The sequence below is a fragment of the Phalangium opilio genome, unplaced genomic scaffold (assembly GCF_054372755.1).
Source record: "Phalangium opilio isolate 3A_F unplaced genomic scaffold, DU_Popi_V2 ptg000521l_1, whole genome shotgun sequence".
In the NCBI taxonomy this organism is placed as follows: domain Eukaryota; kingdom Metazoa; phylum Arthropoda; class Arachnida; order Opiliones; family Phalangiidae; genus Phalangium; species Phalangium opilio.
The window spans coordinates 345001-359809 of record NW_028324240.1 but is presented as its reverse complement, the minus strand read 5'-3'; the positions used below and the strand labels follow the sequence as shown (position 1 = coordinate 359809).

General features: G+C 36.9%; 2 protein-coding genes across 3 annotated transcripts in view; one reads left to right on the top strand and one right to left on the bottom strand.

The window, feature by feature from the left end:
• Positions 1–4680: 4680 nt before the first annotated feature.
• Positions 4681–6452, bottom strand: LOC149589655 (uncharacterized). Of its 2 annotated transcripts, XM_089861817.1 has the most exons (4): positions 5888–6452; positions 5636–5824; positions 5217–5508; positions 4681–5161 (listed from the first exon to the last, which is right to left on the bottom strand). In XM_089861817.1, the coding sequence occupies exons 1-3, from the start codon at positions 6218–6220 to the stop codon at positions 5224–5226; spliced, it is 807 nt and encodes a 268-aa protein (XP_089717943.1). In that variant the 5' UTR covers positions 6221–6452; the 3' UTR covers positions 4681–5161; positions 5217–5223. The 2 variants fall into 2 exon arrangements, with proteins under 2 accessions (XP_089717943.1, XP_089717942.1); XM_089861816.1 differs by having other exon boundaries at positions 4681–5508.
• Positions 6453–12244: 5792 nt separating this feature from the next.
• The window catches only part of LOC149589654 (uncharacterized), a 6053-nt gene continuing 3488 nt past the window's right edge, over positions 12245–14809 (top strand). Inside the window, exon 1 of the mRNA XM_089861827.1 lies at positions 12245–14202. Within this exon, the coding sequence (XP_089717953.1) occupies positions 12245–14202 (1958 nt within the window). The remainder of the gene's footprint in view (positions 14203–14809) is intronic.

Genomic DNA, 14809 nt, shown 5'->3' with positions numbered 1-14809 from the left:
CTACGCTTTTCCCTTTCACGAACCCATGCTGTTGAACTGGCAGGTTTGGGAGGAACCAGGCGTATAGTTTCTTATTCATAATGTAGTCGAAGACAAGGCTTAAGGAGCATAGCAACAATATAGAGCGATAGTTTTGGGGGTCGACTCTTCAACCTTTTTTAAATATTGGTGAAACGAGAGAATATTTCCACACGTCGGGGTATATGCCGCACTTAATGGACATATTTGTGATGAAGACCATAAGTGGGATTAGTGTATGCTGGCAGCCTTTGATAATGAAATTTGGTATTGCATCAATTCCACAGGTTAATTTTGGCTTACGTTTCTTAAAAGCGTCCGACACATCCTGTGGTGAGATCTCGATTAATGACAGCTATCGAATTTTATTTCTGGGGCTAAAAGTAAATAACAGGTCTGATTTATCTTCAGCCTATGTTGAGAAAATTTTGCACAGTTCCTTCGAAATATCCTGTGAATCACTTATGACACTGCCATCTTTTTTCAAAGTTTCATCGTGTTGTGGGTTATTTAGCCTAGAGCCGACATATTTCCAGAACGCGCTTCAAAGAGCACGGACGCTAAGCGTTTCTTATCGCGTCTGAAGAAAGTCTGATGTAACTTGTATCTGGCGCGTTTAGCCAAACGACGTTTTTGCGGATGTGGGGCCTTGGCGGCGGCCGACGCTTTGTGATAGGTTTTTTCTTTCGAAGAATGGCGTTAATTAAGTTGTCCATAACGCCTATGGCTTTATGGTCCAAGGATAAAGCCAGTTGAACAAGCGATTGAACCGCGGCATGGTCAGGAAATTTATCCGCCACCGCTTTAAAATAGTCATGGAACTCCACATCAGGACCCGAAACTCGTGGAACAAAGACCTCAGCAAAAGAGTTTAACGACGCTGGCACAGGCTCGACTGTAATCTCATAGGATCTTGCCGGACTAGGAGATCGCGTAGGTAAAGGAGACGTAGTCGAAGCACAGGCCGTTGTTGATGTTGGTAACATTGGAGATTTTTTTGTAGCAAGTAGCGATTGGACGAGTTTTTTATCGCGAAAATAAATGTTCGGATATACGCGACGGATTTTGACCTGTAGACCAGCGAATGTTTTGCACGCTTTCGTCGTTGGGCAATGAGGGCAGGTGACCTGCGTTGTTGTTGGTCCAGGTAAGTTTTTGCATTTTGACGAGTGCGCGGCAAAGGCCAGTATAGAATTAAAAGTGCACGCGCAAAAAAGACACATGTAAGTAACATCCGTTACACCGTGAGATTTTATGTGGGTACGCCAAGTTAAATGATCACAAAACTGGTTTGAACCATTGGGACAAGGAACGGAGTCGCAAACTGGGTAAGTAGATGTAGCTAGGGAACCCGCCATTCATATAGCGACAACAGTCATCCAAATGTATTAAACAATATAAGGTACTACTTAGAACGGGTTAAGGTGGTCATAAAGGATCCCGTGTGGCCATTGCCCTAAAATTGCGGGAAGCTAATTGGTAAGCACTTAGAGAAATAAATTCCCAACAACTAGCCCACCCCCAAAATTTCAAACACAAAAAAAGACACTCATAACATCATTCGTCGAGCCGACATGAGACCAGGTGGTCAGTTAGTTGAGATAACAAAACTTTTTCTATTGTTTTTTGACGTCAAACGTTCAATCCGAGACGCGAGAAATGACCAAGTGGTCAACTCCCAAATTAAAATCCATATGCCCACATCCCAAAAAGGTAACAAAAAAGTAATAAAATTGAATATTAAACTTTTTTAGGGTAGCTGAAAAGGATGTTTCACTAATAGAAAGACGTCATTCCCCGCGGATGGGTGGTTTTAAAAGGGGCAGGGGGTCCAAAATCACCAAAAAAGTACTAGTTTCATTGACCATATGAGCATTTGAAGTCTTGGCCAATCACAAATTAGGAAAAGAAATTAATTTAAAGTACGTAATGTATTGCTAGCATTACGCAATGACGGAAAAATAAATTCGAATAAGCACGTCTTTAAAAAACACTAAGCCTAAATTCAAACATTTAAAAATGTTGAAAAATTTCGATGTAGTTATGGGAGAAAATTGAATTAAACACGAACCAAAGATAGTGGAATGGTGTGGATAGTCAAATTGGACAGGAAAAGGTCCAGGCATCAAGTGTCCAAGGCTCGTCGAGGAGAAATGTAGTGGACCATGTGAAGAGACGTATATACGTCAAATTTACACAAAATTATGCAACACACTACGGCGAACGAATGCGCGGACGATAATGCCTAAATGGGAGCCAACAAAAATCTAGAACGACTGATAATTGAAACAGATAAGGATATAGGTAACCTAAAAACAGTACTGAAATCTAAGGGATTAATACTAAACGAAGCGAAAACGAAATTCATGCTATTAACCCCAAATAAAAAACTAAGAAAAATCGCTTAAACCCTAGATTCCTTGTGTAACAGAACAATTAGTCAAGTCAAAGTCTTCAAGTACTTAGGAACTTGGATTGACGAACAACTAACTTGGGTCGAACAGATCAACTATGTGAGTAATAAAGTCAAATCTAGAATCTGGCTGCTGAGGCCGCTTCAAAACTTTCTAGACACGCTTAATTTACAACTCCTGTATTAAGCCGATTCTCGATTACGGCGACATTTTCTACCATAATAAGAACTCAACCAAAACTTCAAAATTAGATGCTCTGCATTCAATGCGTGCCAAACTGATATCCAAAAAACAAAATACTCCTCGGCTACTCAAGCCAAGGAATTAGCAAATATTACCTCACCGACTTACAACTACATGCTCAACTTCCTGATCTTAATGCATAGCATCAAATACAAACGCCTTCCACAATATATCTTAAAGTGGTTCCCAGATCCGAGACAAAGAAGTAATTCTAGAAACCACGATATTAATTTTTATGTTGAAAGCTTTACCTCGAAATTCCGAACAAAAAGCGCTAAGTTTAGAGGCATTAAAGCCTGGGGGCCTATTCTGTAAGCTTCGAAAGGGAGTTGTCGATCGACATCTCTCTCGATCTCGAACCGAGATCTCGAAAATCACAAAAATGATATTCTGTAAGAAGTTGTCGAACGTTAAGGACTCGATTATCGACAACGTTCTCGAACTAGATGTCGACAGGGTAATAGCTATCGAGATCGTCTTTTCGCTTCGAGTAGGGCACTATAGTGCGGTTTCCCACATGAAATTTCGTCCGAAAAAAAATGGCTGCTTTTGTTCATTTAGCTCGACTAGAGTTAATTAATTTAGCTAGAGAAATTGATCGTCAAAATTTACGAAGACAACGGGTTATTAGGGATAAATCTAAAGCTTTTGAGCTGTCGGATATAAATTTTCGGCGCTTATATCGGCTGGAAAAATGTATAGTGCTAGAGCTATGTGAGGATCTCCGTGGGCCTTTGTCAAGCGAAAGACGTAGACGTACGGCTTTGCCTGTAGATTGCAAGGTGGGTAACTTGGTTAAAGTGATATAATTAATAATTAGGTTTTATCCTAATTACTATTAAACACTGATTTTAATATCGATACTTTCAATTTAGATCTTAATTGCGCTACGTTTTTATGCGGTTGGTTCTTATCAGCTTTGCGTTGGCCAAGACTTATTCCTTCAAGTTAGTCAGCCCACAGTATCCCGTGTTATAAGCGAAGTTTCCAACATAATTTTAGAAGTTTTGGCCCCCAAATGGATTAAATTTCCATGTAGCGAGGTTGAAAGAGTGGCTACACAGATTAGGTTAGTCTCACATGTATGTATGTACATACTGAGCTATAAAAATATTCTATTAACGTGACAGGTTTAATATTTCAAGGTTTATGGAGAAAACCAATTTTCCCGGTGTAATAGGCGCCATTGATTGCACTCATATAGCTATTGTACCTCCTTCCAAAGTTAATGGCGAAAATCGGGAGTATCTTTATGTAAATCGGAAAGGTTATCATTCCATAAACGTTCAATTAGTAAGTAATGGTCAAATGTTTTATATAAGATTGGATTGGATATATATTACCATTGATTTCTACAAACAGATTTGTGATTATGATTTAGTAATTTTGCAAGTAAATGCAAAATTCCCTGGATCTTCCCATGACACTTTCATATATAAAACCTCAAATATCTCTAGTTATTTAGAAAGAAAATTTGAAGAAGGTATTTTGAAAGGATCTTGGCTGCTTGGTAGGGTACTAATTTGACTATATAGATTGAGAAAATGTTATTCATAAATGATAATTTAGGAGATGGTGGCTACCCGCTTCTCCCATGGCTAATCACTCCTATTTCTAAACCACTGGTTGGATCTCCACAAGAACGTTTTTCTCTAAGTCAGCAATCTGCGAGATGCGTTATCGAACGTTGTAATGGTGTTTTAAAACAGCGCTTTCGCTGCTTACTTAAGGACCGCGTTCTTCATTATTCCCCCCAAAAAGCAACAAAAATTATCAACGCATGTGTCGTTTTGCATAACATTTGTATATTGCGGGGTGTACCAAGTGATTTTAACACATTAGAACCATTGGAAGATTTTGAATATGGGCCAGATGATAGACTATGGGTGGATGATCAACCATGGGAAGATGTTGCGCCCCCAGTAGTAAACCGAGCGGATAAATGGAAGTTGGCTGGCCAACAAACCCGTGATCAGATAATTAGAAGAAGATTTACTTGACAAAGTTTAAACGTGTATAAATGCTATTTTTATTTTTATGAACTGTTGTTTAACGTTTTTAAACAGAATAAATTATTTTGGTTATTTAAATTATTTATACAGAATATATTATTTAGTTATAATTTATAGGAACATTTAAGTTAGTATTTATAATAATTGTAGAATAAATAGTATTTTGGTTAAACTAAGTATCTTTCTTAGCTATTGCATCAACCAACATCTGGATCACATCATTTGTACGCTTATGAGTTGCTAGTTTCAATTTCTCAATGAGATTTTTTTCTTTTTTTATTTCCACTAGTTGTTTTTGTTGCAAAACCAGGTCTTCGGTGGCTTTAGCGTGGCGTGATAGTGAAGTTGCTATATCTTTCAAAACATCATTCTGAGAGTCTTGGAGCTTTTCCAACAGAGACGATGTATTTTCAAATTCACTTTGTTTTGCTTTTTTGCCTTCCGTCATCAATTTTTGTCTTTTTTCTATGCTGACTAAAATAAAGTTAAGATTCAATGGGCTCCTCTCTTGTTAGTCACTTTAACTTACTTTTAGCTTATTTTTCGATATGTCTCTTGTTTTCATTAGCAACAATAGGCTCTTCACTAGCGCTATCAAAATCATCGATAATGTAGTTTTCTAAACCAGCATATACTGACGAGGAACTTGTAGATGGAAGCGGTTTCTTTGAAACACTGCTTGTAGGTTTTAAAGGAGTGTTTTCAGTCGGCAAGGTGCTTCTATTCTGATAACCCACATTAAAGAAGTTTTCTTTCAACGCTCGGGCCTGACGTTCATCACTATGATCACTTGTCATTTCAACAGTTGATGTTGTTTCACTCTGTTCAGCAGATCACATACGTTATAATATTACAACCATTATAACTAAGCTAGTGAGTTATAGATCTGTTGTAAAATTACAATTCCCTGTTTTTACCCAACGTCATTGCACTCGACTGTAAACTTACATCATCAAGTAGACCATATTCTTGAGCTGAAGCTATTCCCTCCACCATTTCTTTACCATAAACAGCCAATAATTGCTCTTCTAGAGGTGTAAGAACCTCTGTTGACTTTTCACCCCCACCTGTTGCATTTAAGGACTTCTTGATTCGAGCTGCTTTAGCTTTACAATTACTTTTCCAGTCAGCCAATACCTATCATGATAGAAGTAAATAATTTAATTACCTCAGCAATGAAATGTATCAAAATTTGCTTACCTTTTTCCATTTATCAGTGCTTTTGCTTGGGCCTGTACCATCGGCATTTAACAGTTCTGTTAACGCATCCCACATTTTCTCATAATTTTCAATTGTAAATCCCGCAGATAATTTTCTGGTTTTAAACCTTTCATTTTCTTCTAAATAACTTATAATTGTTTTTTGTTGAGATGAAGACACACGCTTCTTCGAACTAGACATTTTTCGCTCCACTACACTCCAAACACTCGACAAAATTAACCAAAATAATTCTGTCAAAGTGTCAATCCAAACAAAAATACGGTATTTTGTTTCGTCTGCTATTAGTAGTTGCAACTTTTCGCGCCCCCTCATTGGTTTCAGTTGATCACGTGACTAACGAAGACCCTCCCTATAAACCGGAAGTACGTCTCTCTTTCGACAACTATCTCGTACTCGAAGATCGACAACTCCGGTATCGAACTCGAACTATATGCGTTACAGAATACCATTCTTCGTTCGAGAAGGATCTCGATCGATACGGCTATCTTCGAGATCGCATTCGATTCGAGATCGAGATCGAGATCTAAGAAAATTACAGAATAGGCCCCCTGGAACGACCTCGAGAACTCCATTAAATCTATAGAATCGCCTAGACTGATTAAAAATCTCGTAAATTCCTATCTTAATAATTTATTCTGAAACCATGTTAACTCTAACTTTATTTTAATCGTATGTAAATATGTGACCAATGGATACCTTTGCAAATAAGACTTTGCCTCTTAAAGGTTGCTCCAATAAAAGCCTCTTATTATTATTATTACGTTTGATTTTTTAGATTTAATTTGTAGGCAATTAACCTTGCATTTTGAATGAATGTACCACGCGAACTTTATCGCAGAAATAATAAAAACACCTCACCATCGATTTCTACCTTACCCAAATCTCCACCCATTCCCCTGTAGAACTGCCTTCGGACGGCTTAAAATCTCCAATTCTTCATCCATCAACTTCATCAAGGTGCGCTCCCAATTCTTCGCCACCTCAGTCAAATCCCCCCACACCGCCGAACACCGATCCCCATGGAGACTTATCTTTGTGCGTATGTAGATTTTGCGTAAACATGCCCTCCACTATCGAAAATGTATGTGTCGGTACAGAGAAAACTGCATTTCTCGAACGCCAGTATTTGAACTATTGTGCCTGGAGCCGGCAGTTTTGGTTTTGTCAATGCGCATTAGGTTCGGTTTCTACAACAACGTTAAAGAGCTCTTCGTTGAGAACACAAATATGCGATACCAAGGTTATCAAAATCTTTGTTTATGGTTGCGTGGTAGATTAGAATCGGGAGTAAGAGCCCCTTTACCAGCCTGCTGCGTGATCAGTATCAGGGGGAGGTACCCTTTCCCTGATGGCGTATATGAGGGTTACCACGAAGTTCAGGCAGCTGGAGAGGCGCTAATCCAAAATGAGGCTATAAATGGAGATTTGCCATACTATTTCGGTTTCTAAAGCGTTAGTGCAAGGAAAATGAAACAACTGTTATTTCATATTTCTGAATTCCCCTAAGTAATCAATTAGCCAAGTATGTTATTAGTGTTATGTCAAAGACTTTTTGAGAAGATAATCTGATAGTTTAAGGTGTTTCATCCGCGAATGTTCAAAAATACTTAATTTTCCACGAATTAATTTCCACGAAATAAATGTAACAAAATCGTACTTACTTTAGAAACATATCTTTTCCAAAAAAATTCACCTTAGAAAAACTAAAATACTTTGCTATTTTCGAAAACAAATTTCAGAAAAGTAGAATGCAACTGTCCAACATCAAGTTACCGGAATGTAGTCCATGAAACATGGGTTGAGTTGCCCATTGCTCCTATTTAGAGCATCGCCATAATTGCAACTATAGTTTCTATCAATTATTGAGAAGCATTTTAGTTTTGTGTGAGTAGACTTGGTACTTTTTAGCAAATCCAGGTATAAATTACGGCAGAACCATGTTCTCTGAAACGATAATCCAGAGCCTCGCCACTTGCAGCACATTTGCTAGGATTTGCTTTTATCACAAGTTTTGTTAAGTAGCCTAAATTTACAAAAATTAAAGACTGTTCAAGCATTTTTTCTTGCGAAATCTGTTTCTTCAAAGGCGAACCCTATTTCATACGCTTTGAAAATAACTTTTTTTTAATATTAAGGTGTATAGAAATAACCCTATAGTGGTTTTCGATAATCAGACTATCCAGAGAATCTTGATTTATGCCGAATTTTTTTTCCAATTCCTTACAAATATGAATAAAATAGTGCAAAGTTATTGAAGGAAGAGTGAAGTGGAATGCTAACCAAATGATTTGAACAAGTAAAACAACCTAAAAATCATTGGGAAAAATTTTCATTGTGATTTTCATGTTCTTATATAAAAACACATCGATTAACAAATGCTTGTCTGGAAATTTCACTTTCTCTTTTAGGAAAGCGGTCAAATGTGAAATAGTAATTTTACATTAGAAAGTTCATCAGCTTTAGTAAAATCATGACTGAAGTTCAATGGATACGTTTCATCTTCGTCACTAAAAATTATTACGTTAAAAAGGGGTGCGAGTATTCATCAAAAAATTCCCAAAAATAATTATTCAACACCCACTACCTACCCTTTTACATTGTCCACACCTTCATAGATTTTAGCTTGTTCTCTTAAATGGTTTTTATTCAAGTGAGATCTACATGTCAGAAAACGTATTTGAAAGAGAGGATAATTTTCTAAATAATTAAACCGAACTTAGGCCAAAAAACCAAAACCTAACCAAATCTAAACTCAACCTAACCCCGGTTGCAAATAACCCGTTTCCAAGCTTTACAGTTTGACATACGTACCCGAACGGAAAAAGTAGATTGCTTTCTAATTTTCTCGTCCAATTCCAATTCTCTCGCTTCCTTGGATAAGCGTACTGGAAGCCTCTGTAAATTCAAAACATAGAGGTTAACTTCGTGTAATTTATGCGAGAAGTAATAACCCGAACAATTGATTTTATATTATTAAGCTCTAGAAACAGATATCATGACACCAGTTTTGAAACGGCGAAATACTTACTCCTTCTTTCCAATAATTTTGAATTTTCGTGATCATATCTTTCTTTTTCAAATTGTTTTCTACGTTTGACCAGTTAGGCTCTCTTTTTGGAAATCTCAATCTGTTTGAAAAAACATTAATATCATTTCATGAATAAACATTATTAATATCTAGGGTTGTAAGTCGGAAAATGACCGAGCTATATTTTTCCGGAAAATTTTCCGTATTTTTCCGCTACCGGTTTTTCAACTAAAAAGTTAAAACTTTAAAATTTTTCAATTGCCTTTCTTTTCAAAACATTCATTATTTTGTTTTAGGTGAATTCGGAGGTGTAAAAAATTGTCCAAGGGCACAGTGTCTAGTGACCCCTATTCTCTATAGGAAAAGCTCACTCATTTGCTATCGCTTGCATGCATAGGGTCGAGACCTAAACGTTAAGAGACCCAAGTGAAACTAAAATTATCAGGCATAAAGGATAGTGATCGTCTGCGTCATTGTAAGGGAAACGAGGTGTTATGTTGTTAATGTTTTTAAGTTTGTTAACCCTGTTTAAAGTCACAAATTATGGGAAAATCAACCACTAATATTTGGTGGTACTTTAATAGATCTACTAAAGATGGCTAAATAACTGGAGAATGTTTTAGATCTTTAAAAGTTAGATAAATTGACTCAAAGCTCACATAATTGCTAGTTTTATATTTTTCCGATTAGCGGAAAATTTTCCGGACAAATTTCCGGAAAATTTTCCGCGTTTTATTTTTCCGGAAAATTTTCCGCGTTTTATTTTTCCGGAAAATTTACAACCCTATCATTTCATGAATAAACATTATTAATATCTTTATAATTAATAAAAATTAATTACCGGACTACTTGCGTATAAAATACTAGGTATTTATAAATAATTCAACTTTATTTACGCAATAAAATTTTAAAACTCGGAAAAACAATAAATTTTACCGAGCTCCGACGACTAGTTTCGCATCTTACAGATGCATCATCAGGTCTGATGATGCATCTGTAAGATGCGAAACTAGTCGTCGGAGCTCGGTAAAATTTATTGTTTTTCCGAGTTTTAAAATTTTATTGCGTAAATAAAGTTGAATTATTTATAAATACCTAGTATTATTAATATCATTTCATGAATAAACATTATTAATATCATTTCATGAATAAACATTATTAATATCATTTCATGAATAAACATTATTAATATCATTTCATGAATAAACATTATTAATATCATTTCATGAATAAACATTATTAATATCATTTCATGAATAAACATTATTAATATCATTTCATGAATAAACATTATTAATATCATTTCATGAATAAACATTATTAATATCATTTCATGAATAAACATTATTAATATCATTTCATGAATAAACATTATTAATATCATTTCATGAATAAACATTATTAATATCATTTCATGAATAAACATTATTAATATCATTTCATGAATAAACATTATTAATATCATTTCATGAATAAACATTATTAATATCATTTCATGAATAAACATTATTAATATCATTTCATGAATAAACATTATTAATATCATTTCATGAATAAACATTATTAATATCATTTCATGAATAAACTATATAATAATCATACTGTTGGGCAATGTCCATAGCTCGTGCATTATCCTGCCTTTGGTACCAGACGTCGCGTATGTTTTTGAACTTCTTTTCACCTAAATTCCATTGCATCGCTTGTTGTATAATTATCTTAAATTCTTCCTTTAACGGAAACTTCGCACGTGGGGTTGGTGGTACAAGTTCGTTCAGAATTGACTTTAATGTTTTATAACGAGTATTTTCATCTGATTGAAATTGGAAACATTATTATACATGTCAAATGTAAAATAATCACCAAATATATGTAAAATAATCACCAAATATAAAGAAAAAGCTCATCCTAAAATTCGCGTGTTTCAAATCATAGAAATTTTAATACCTTCGGGTGTTGCGGAGGTATTGAAGCTTGAAATTCTTGGCGGCATCAGTTTGGGGTTCTCCTTCTGACGAATCCGTTAATTTCGAGATGATGGAGGGCGTGGTCTTGCTGGTACTGGCGTCAACATTGATATAAGCTTCTGTAAAAATCTCCTGACGAATCCGTTGATTTCGAGATGATGGAGGGCGTGGTCTTGCTGGTACTGGCGTCAACATTGATATAAGCTTCTGTAAAAATATCAGATTTGAGTATATATTGAAATATATATGAGAAAAAATAAAAATAATTTAAAATACCTTGTTCAACACTACGCAATTTATTTATTCTTTCCAAAATATGCTCCACATTCAGTAATCGATAGAGCTTGGCTGCAGTGTTTTCTGAATGGGCCAATACACCAGACACCATCTCTCGTTCAGAAACGTCTTTATGAGTCATAGCTGCATATGCAACTAGCTGACGACAATAAAATATCCAAAATTATATATTCCAAATTCGATAGCCAGCTCTTGCGACAGGACCTTGATGCGACTGCTCTGTGGTGCTCAAAAATAATCTCGCTATTAATCCAGCCACGTCAATCCACGTGTCCTTCACTAGGAGGGTCTCACGTGAGATAATCAATTTTTATTCGGTCTCTAATAAAGATATCCCATGTAAAAATTCTGTCAAAGACCTTGGTATTCTATTTGACCGTGGACTATATTATACAGACCATATTACCCGTACGGTTGGTTTGTGTCGCCGAACACTTGCTGTCACTCTAAAAATTTGTAAAAAAATTAAATCTTTAAGACATTTTCGAATACTGTACCTGGCATTAGTTCGGTCTCGAGTGTTATATGGTTGTCTCGCTTGGGGTAGTAGCGCTCTGTACCTTAGAGCTAAATTGGAATGTGTACAACGTAAATTCATTAAATATTGCCATACATATTTTCTTCAGAATGAAATATATGACTATCACCATTTACTCGAAGTTCTAAATTTAAAACCCGTTTCTTACCTTTGTCAATTAAATGACTACAAATTTGTTAACAAATTAATTTATAACCGGTTGAACTTGCCCAATTTAATAGAAAAATTAAGTTTCCATGTGCCTCGATCAACGCGGTACCCTAAGACTTTTACTGCCCCTAAAAAGATACTTGTTCCTTTAAATCGCATAGAGGCTACAATTAACACCATAGGTGATAAATTTGATTTATTCACAATTAACTTGAAACACATTAAATAGCGCGGCTTAATTTCACATGTATTAAAACCTATAGTAACTAGTCATAGATTCCTCATATGGCCTATTGATTGCTTAATAATGGACTTCTATGGTGTACCCAAGGACGACCATAAACATAGTTCTGAGCTTGATGTCGACACCTCCATTCCGGTGCAGGTCACTTATAACCCGTCCGATAATCAAGATGATTGAAGTACATTTTGCTTACCAAAACGTGCGGGGCTTAAGAACTAAATCTGATGAATTTTTCAATAACGTAATTGTCAATGATCTTAGTATTATCTGTTTAACCGAAACTTGGCTAAATGATACCCATTTTACCCTGGATTATTTTCCTATAGAATATTCTGTTTTTCGCGCAGATCGCCCTGATCCGGAGTTTCTTAATGTTAGAGGTGGAGGTGCCCTGATTGCCATAAAGACGTCCTATGTGTGTACCAGGCGTCGGGATTTGGAGGTCGCTGACGAGTGTGTGTTCCTTGAGATAAAGGTTGACAATGATTCCACATTACTTCTTGGTTGTGGCTATTTCCGTCCTTCAACCACGGACACCCAATATCGGCAATACGCGTCCACTTTAATTGAAAAACTTAGAAATTTTGAAGGGAACATATTACTTCTTGGAGACTTTAACCTACCTGGTGTTGACTGGGATCTTTGTGGCACTCAGGGCTGCTCCTATAGTACTAGATTAAAATCGTCGCATATTTTCGATCTCTGCTATGAACTGAATTTAAACCAAATTAACAAGCCTGTTGGTGACAGTAACTTACTAGATCTATGTTTTACTAATATCAACGGTCTGACACTCTCCGAATTAGTTGACCCGTTTGTACCTGTAGACAATTTTCATCCTCCGTTCACGGTCTCGCTCTGCGCGGATTTTTCAATTCCAGACATTCTAACTGCCCCAAGCTATAACTTTAGCAAAGGGGACTATCATGAACTCTACTGTTGCGTTAGGGACTTTGACTGGTCGCTTGTTTACAACTCTCAGGATGTTAATTTTTGTGTCAATACCCTAACACTCTGCTTAACTAGTGCTATGGTAAATTCCATCCCCCTAAAGCCCCCTCGTTCGCGCTCTAAATTTCCACATTGGTACTCCCGTGAGCTTCAAAAGGCTATTAAAACTAAAAAGTATTTTTATAAAAAGAAAAAGCGCACTGGTGCCTCGGTGGACATAGGCAGCTATCGGTCGTGTCGTGCTCAAGTGAGGAAACTCCTTGATCGCGACAAGTCCGTTCTGGCTCGTCTGGTTTGCCGAGACGCTTTAGCCCATCCCAAAAAATTTTGGCGTTTTGTAAATAACAATATAAAAACACGGGAAAACACCATCTCTTTGAAAATTGGCTCTAAATTCATATCAGATTCCGAAGAATTGGGGCTTACCTTCGTTGACCATTTTTCAAATATAGCCCTTGATAAAACCCAACCCGGCACAAAGTACGAAATGGACACTAGTGGCTTGGTCACCCATACTTACAGTGATCAGGCCATTTCTCAAGCTGCTATTTATCAAGCTATTATGAAACTACCAACTAAGTTTTCAACTGGCGTCGACCAAATTCCCTCTTTTATTATAAAAGGTTGTGGGGACTTGCTTCTGCCAGTCCTGGAGCATATTTTTAATTTGTCCATCCGGAAGCAGTGCTTTCCTGACTTCTGGAAAAGGGCTGTAGTAGTTCCAGTTTTTAAATCTGGTGCGTCCTGTGACGTCAAAAACTACAGTCCAATATCGTTACTTTGTGTCTTGGCTAAGGTTTTCGATCGCGTCATGCACCAACATTTACAACGTTGGTTTAGTTTTTTGCCTAACAATTGTCAGCATGGCTTTGTCCCTGGCAGAGGAGTGGATACTATCCACGTCGCCTTTTTGGACTACGTCGCCCCCCAGGTTGTGGGACAGGGCCAGGTAGACGTGATCTTCCTGGACCTGGCCAAGGCATTTGATCGAGTCTCTCACACCTACCTAGGAGATAAGTTAGAAGCACTCGGATTGACTGGTAATCTTTTGGCTTGGATTAAACACTACTTGGTTGGTCGTGTCAACGTTCTGAAATGTAATTCGAAAATTACTACCTCTACGTATGGAGTTTCATGCGGCGTTCCACAGGGCTCGTCGTTAGGTCCCCTGTTATTTAATATCTACCTCTATGATTTGCAAGTTTTGGTTCGAAATTCTTACTTATTACAACTAGCAGACGACAATAAACTTTCCAAAATTATAAACACTAAATTTGACAGTCAGCTGTTACAGCAGGACCTTGACACGATTGACAGGTGGTGCTCCCGCAACAACCTGGCAATTAATCCAACCAAGTCTATCCACGTGTCCTTCACTAGGCGGGTCTCTCGTGAGATACAAAATTCTTATTCGGTATCGAAGGCTATTATACCATGCAAAACGTCTGTTAAAGACCTTGGTATAATATTCAACCGCGGTTTATATTACAAGGACCATATAACTCGGATGGCTGGTCTGTGTCGACGGACTCTCTCAGTTAGTCTAAAAATTTGCCGAAAATTAAAATCCTTAAGACATTTTCGTGTTTTATATATGGCCCTAGTTAGGTCTCGAGTACTCTTTGGTTGTCTTGCCTGGGGGAGTGGTGCCTTATATTTGATAGCAAAAATGGAAAGCGTTCAAAGAAAATTCGTTGAGCACTGTCACACATACTTTCTATCCAAAGAA

What these genes read in the sequence shown, in the direction of transcription:
- LOC149589655 (XM_089861816.1), bottom strand. Translation starts at nt 6,220, where the DNA reads ATGAGGGGGCGCGAAAAGTTGCAACTACTAATAGCAGACGAAACAAAA. An exon ending in GCACTGATAAATGGAAAAAG is followed by an intron (nt 5,825 to 5,887) that starts GTAAGCAAATTT and finishes CTATCATGATAG; the next exon opens with GTATTGGCTGACTGGAAAAG. An exon ending in AATATGGTCTACTTGATGAT is followed by an intron (nt 5,509 to 5,635) that starts GTAAGTTTACAG and finishes TCTGCTGAACAG; the next exon opens with AGTGAAACAACATCAACTGT.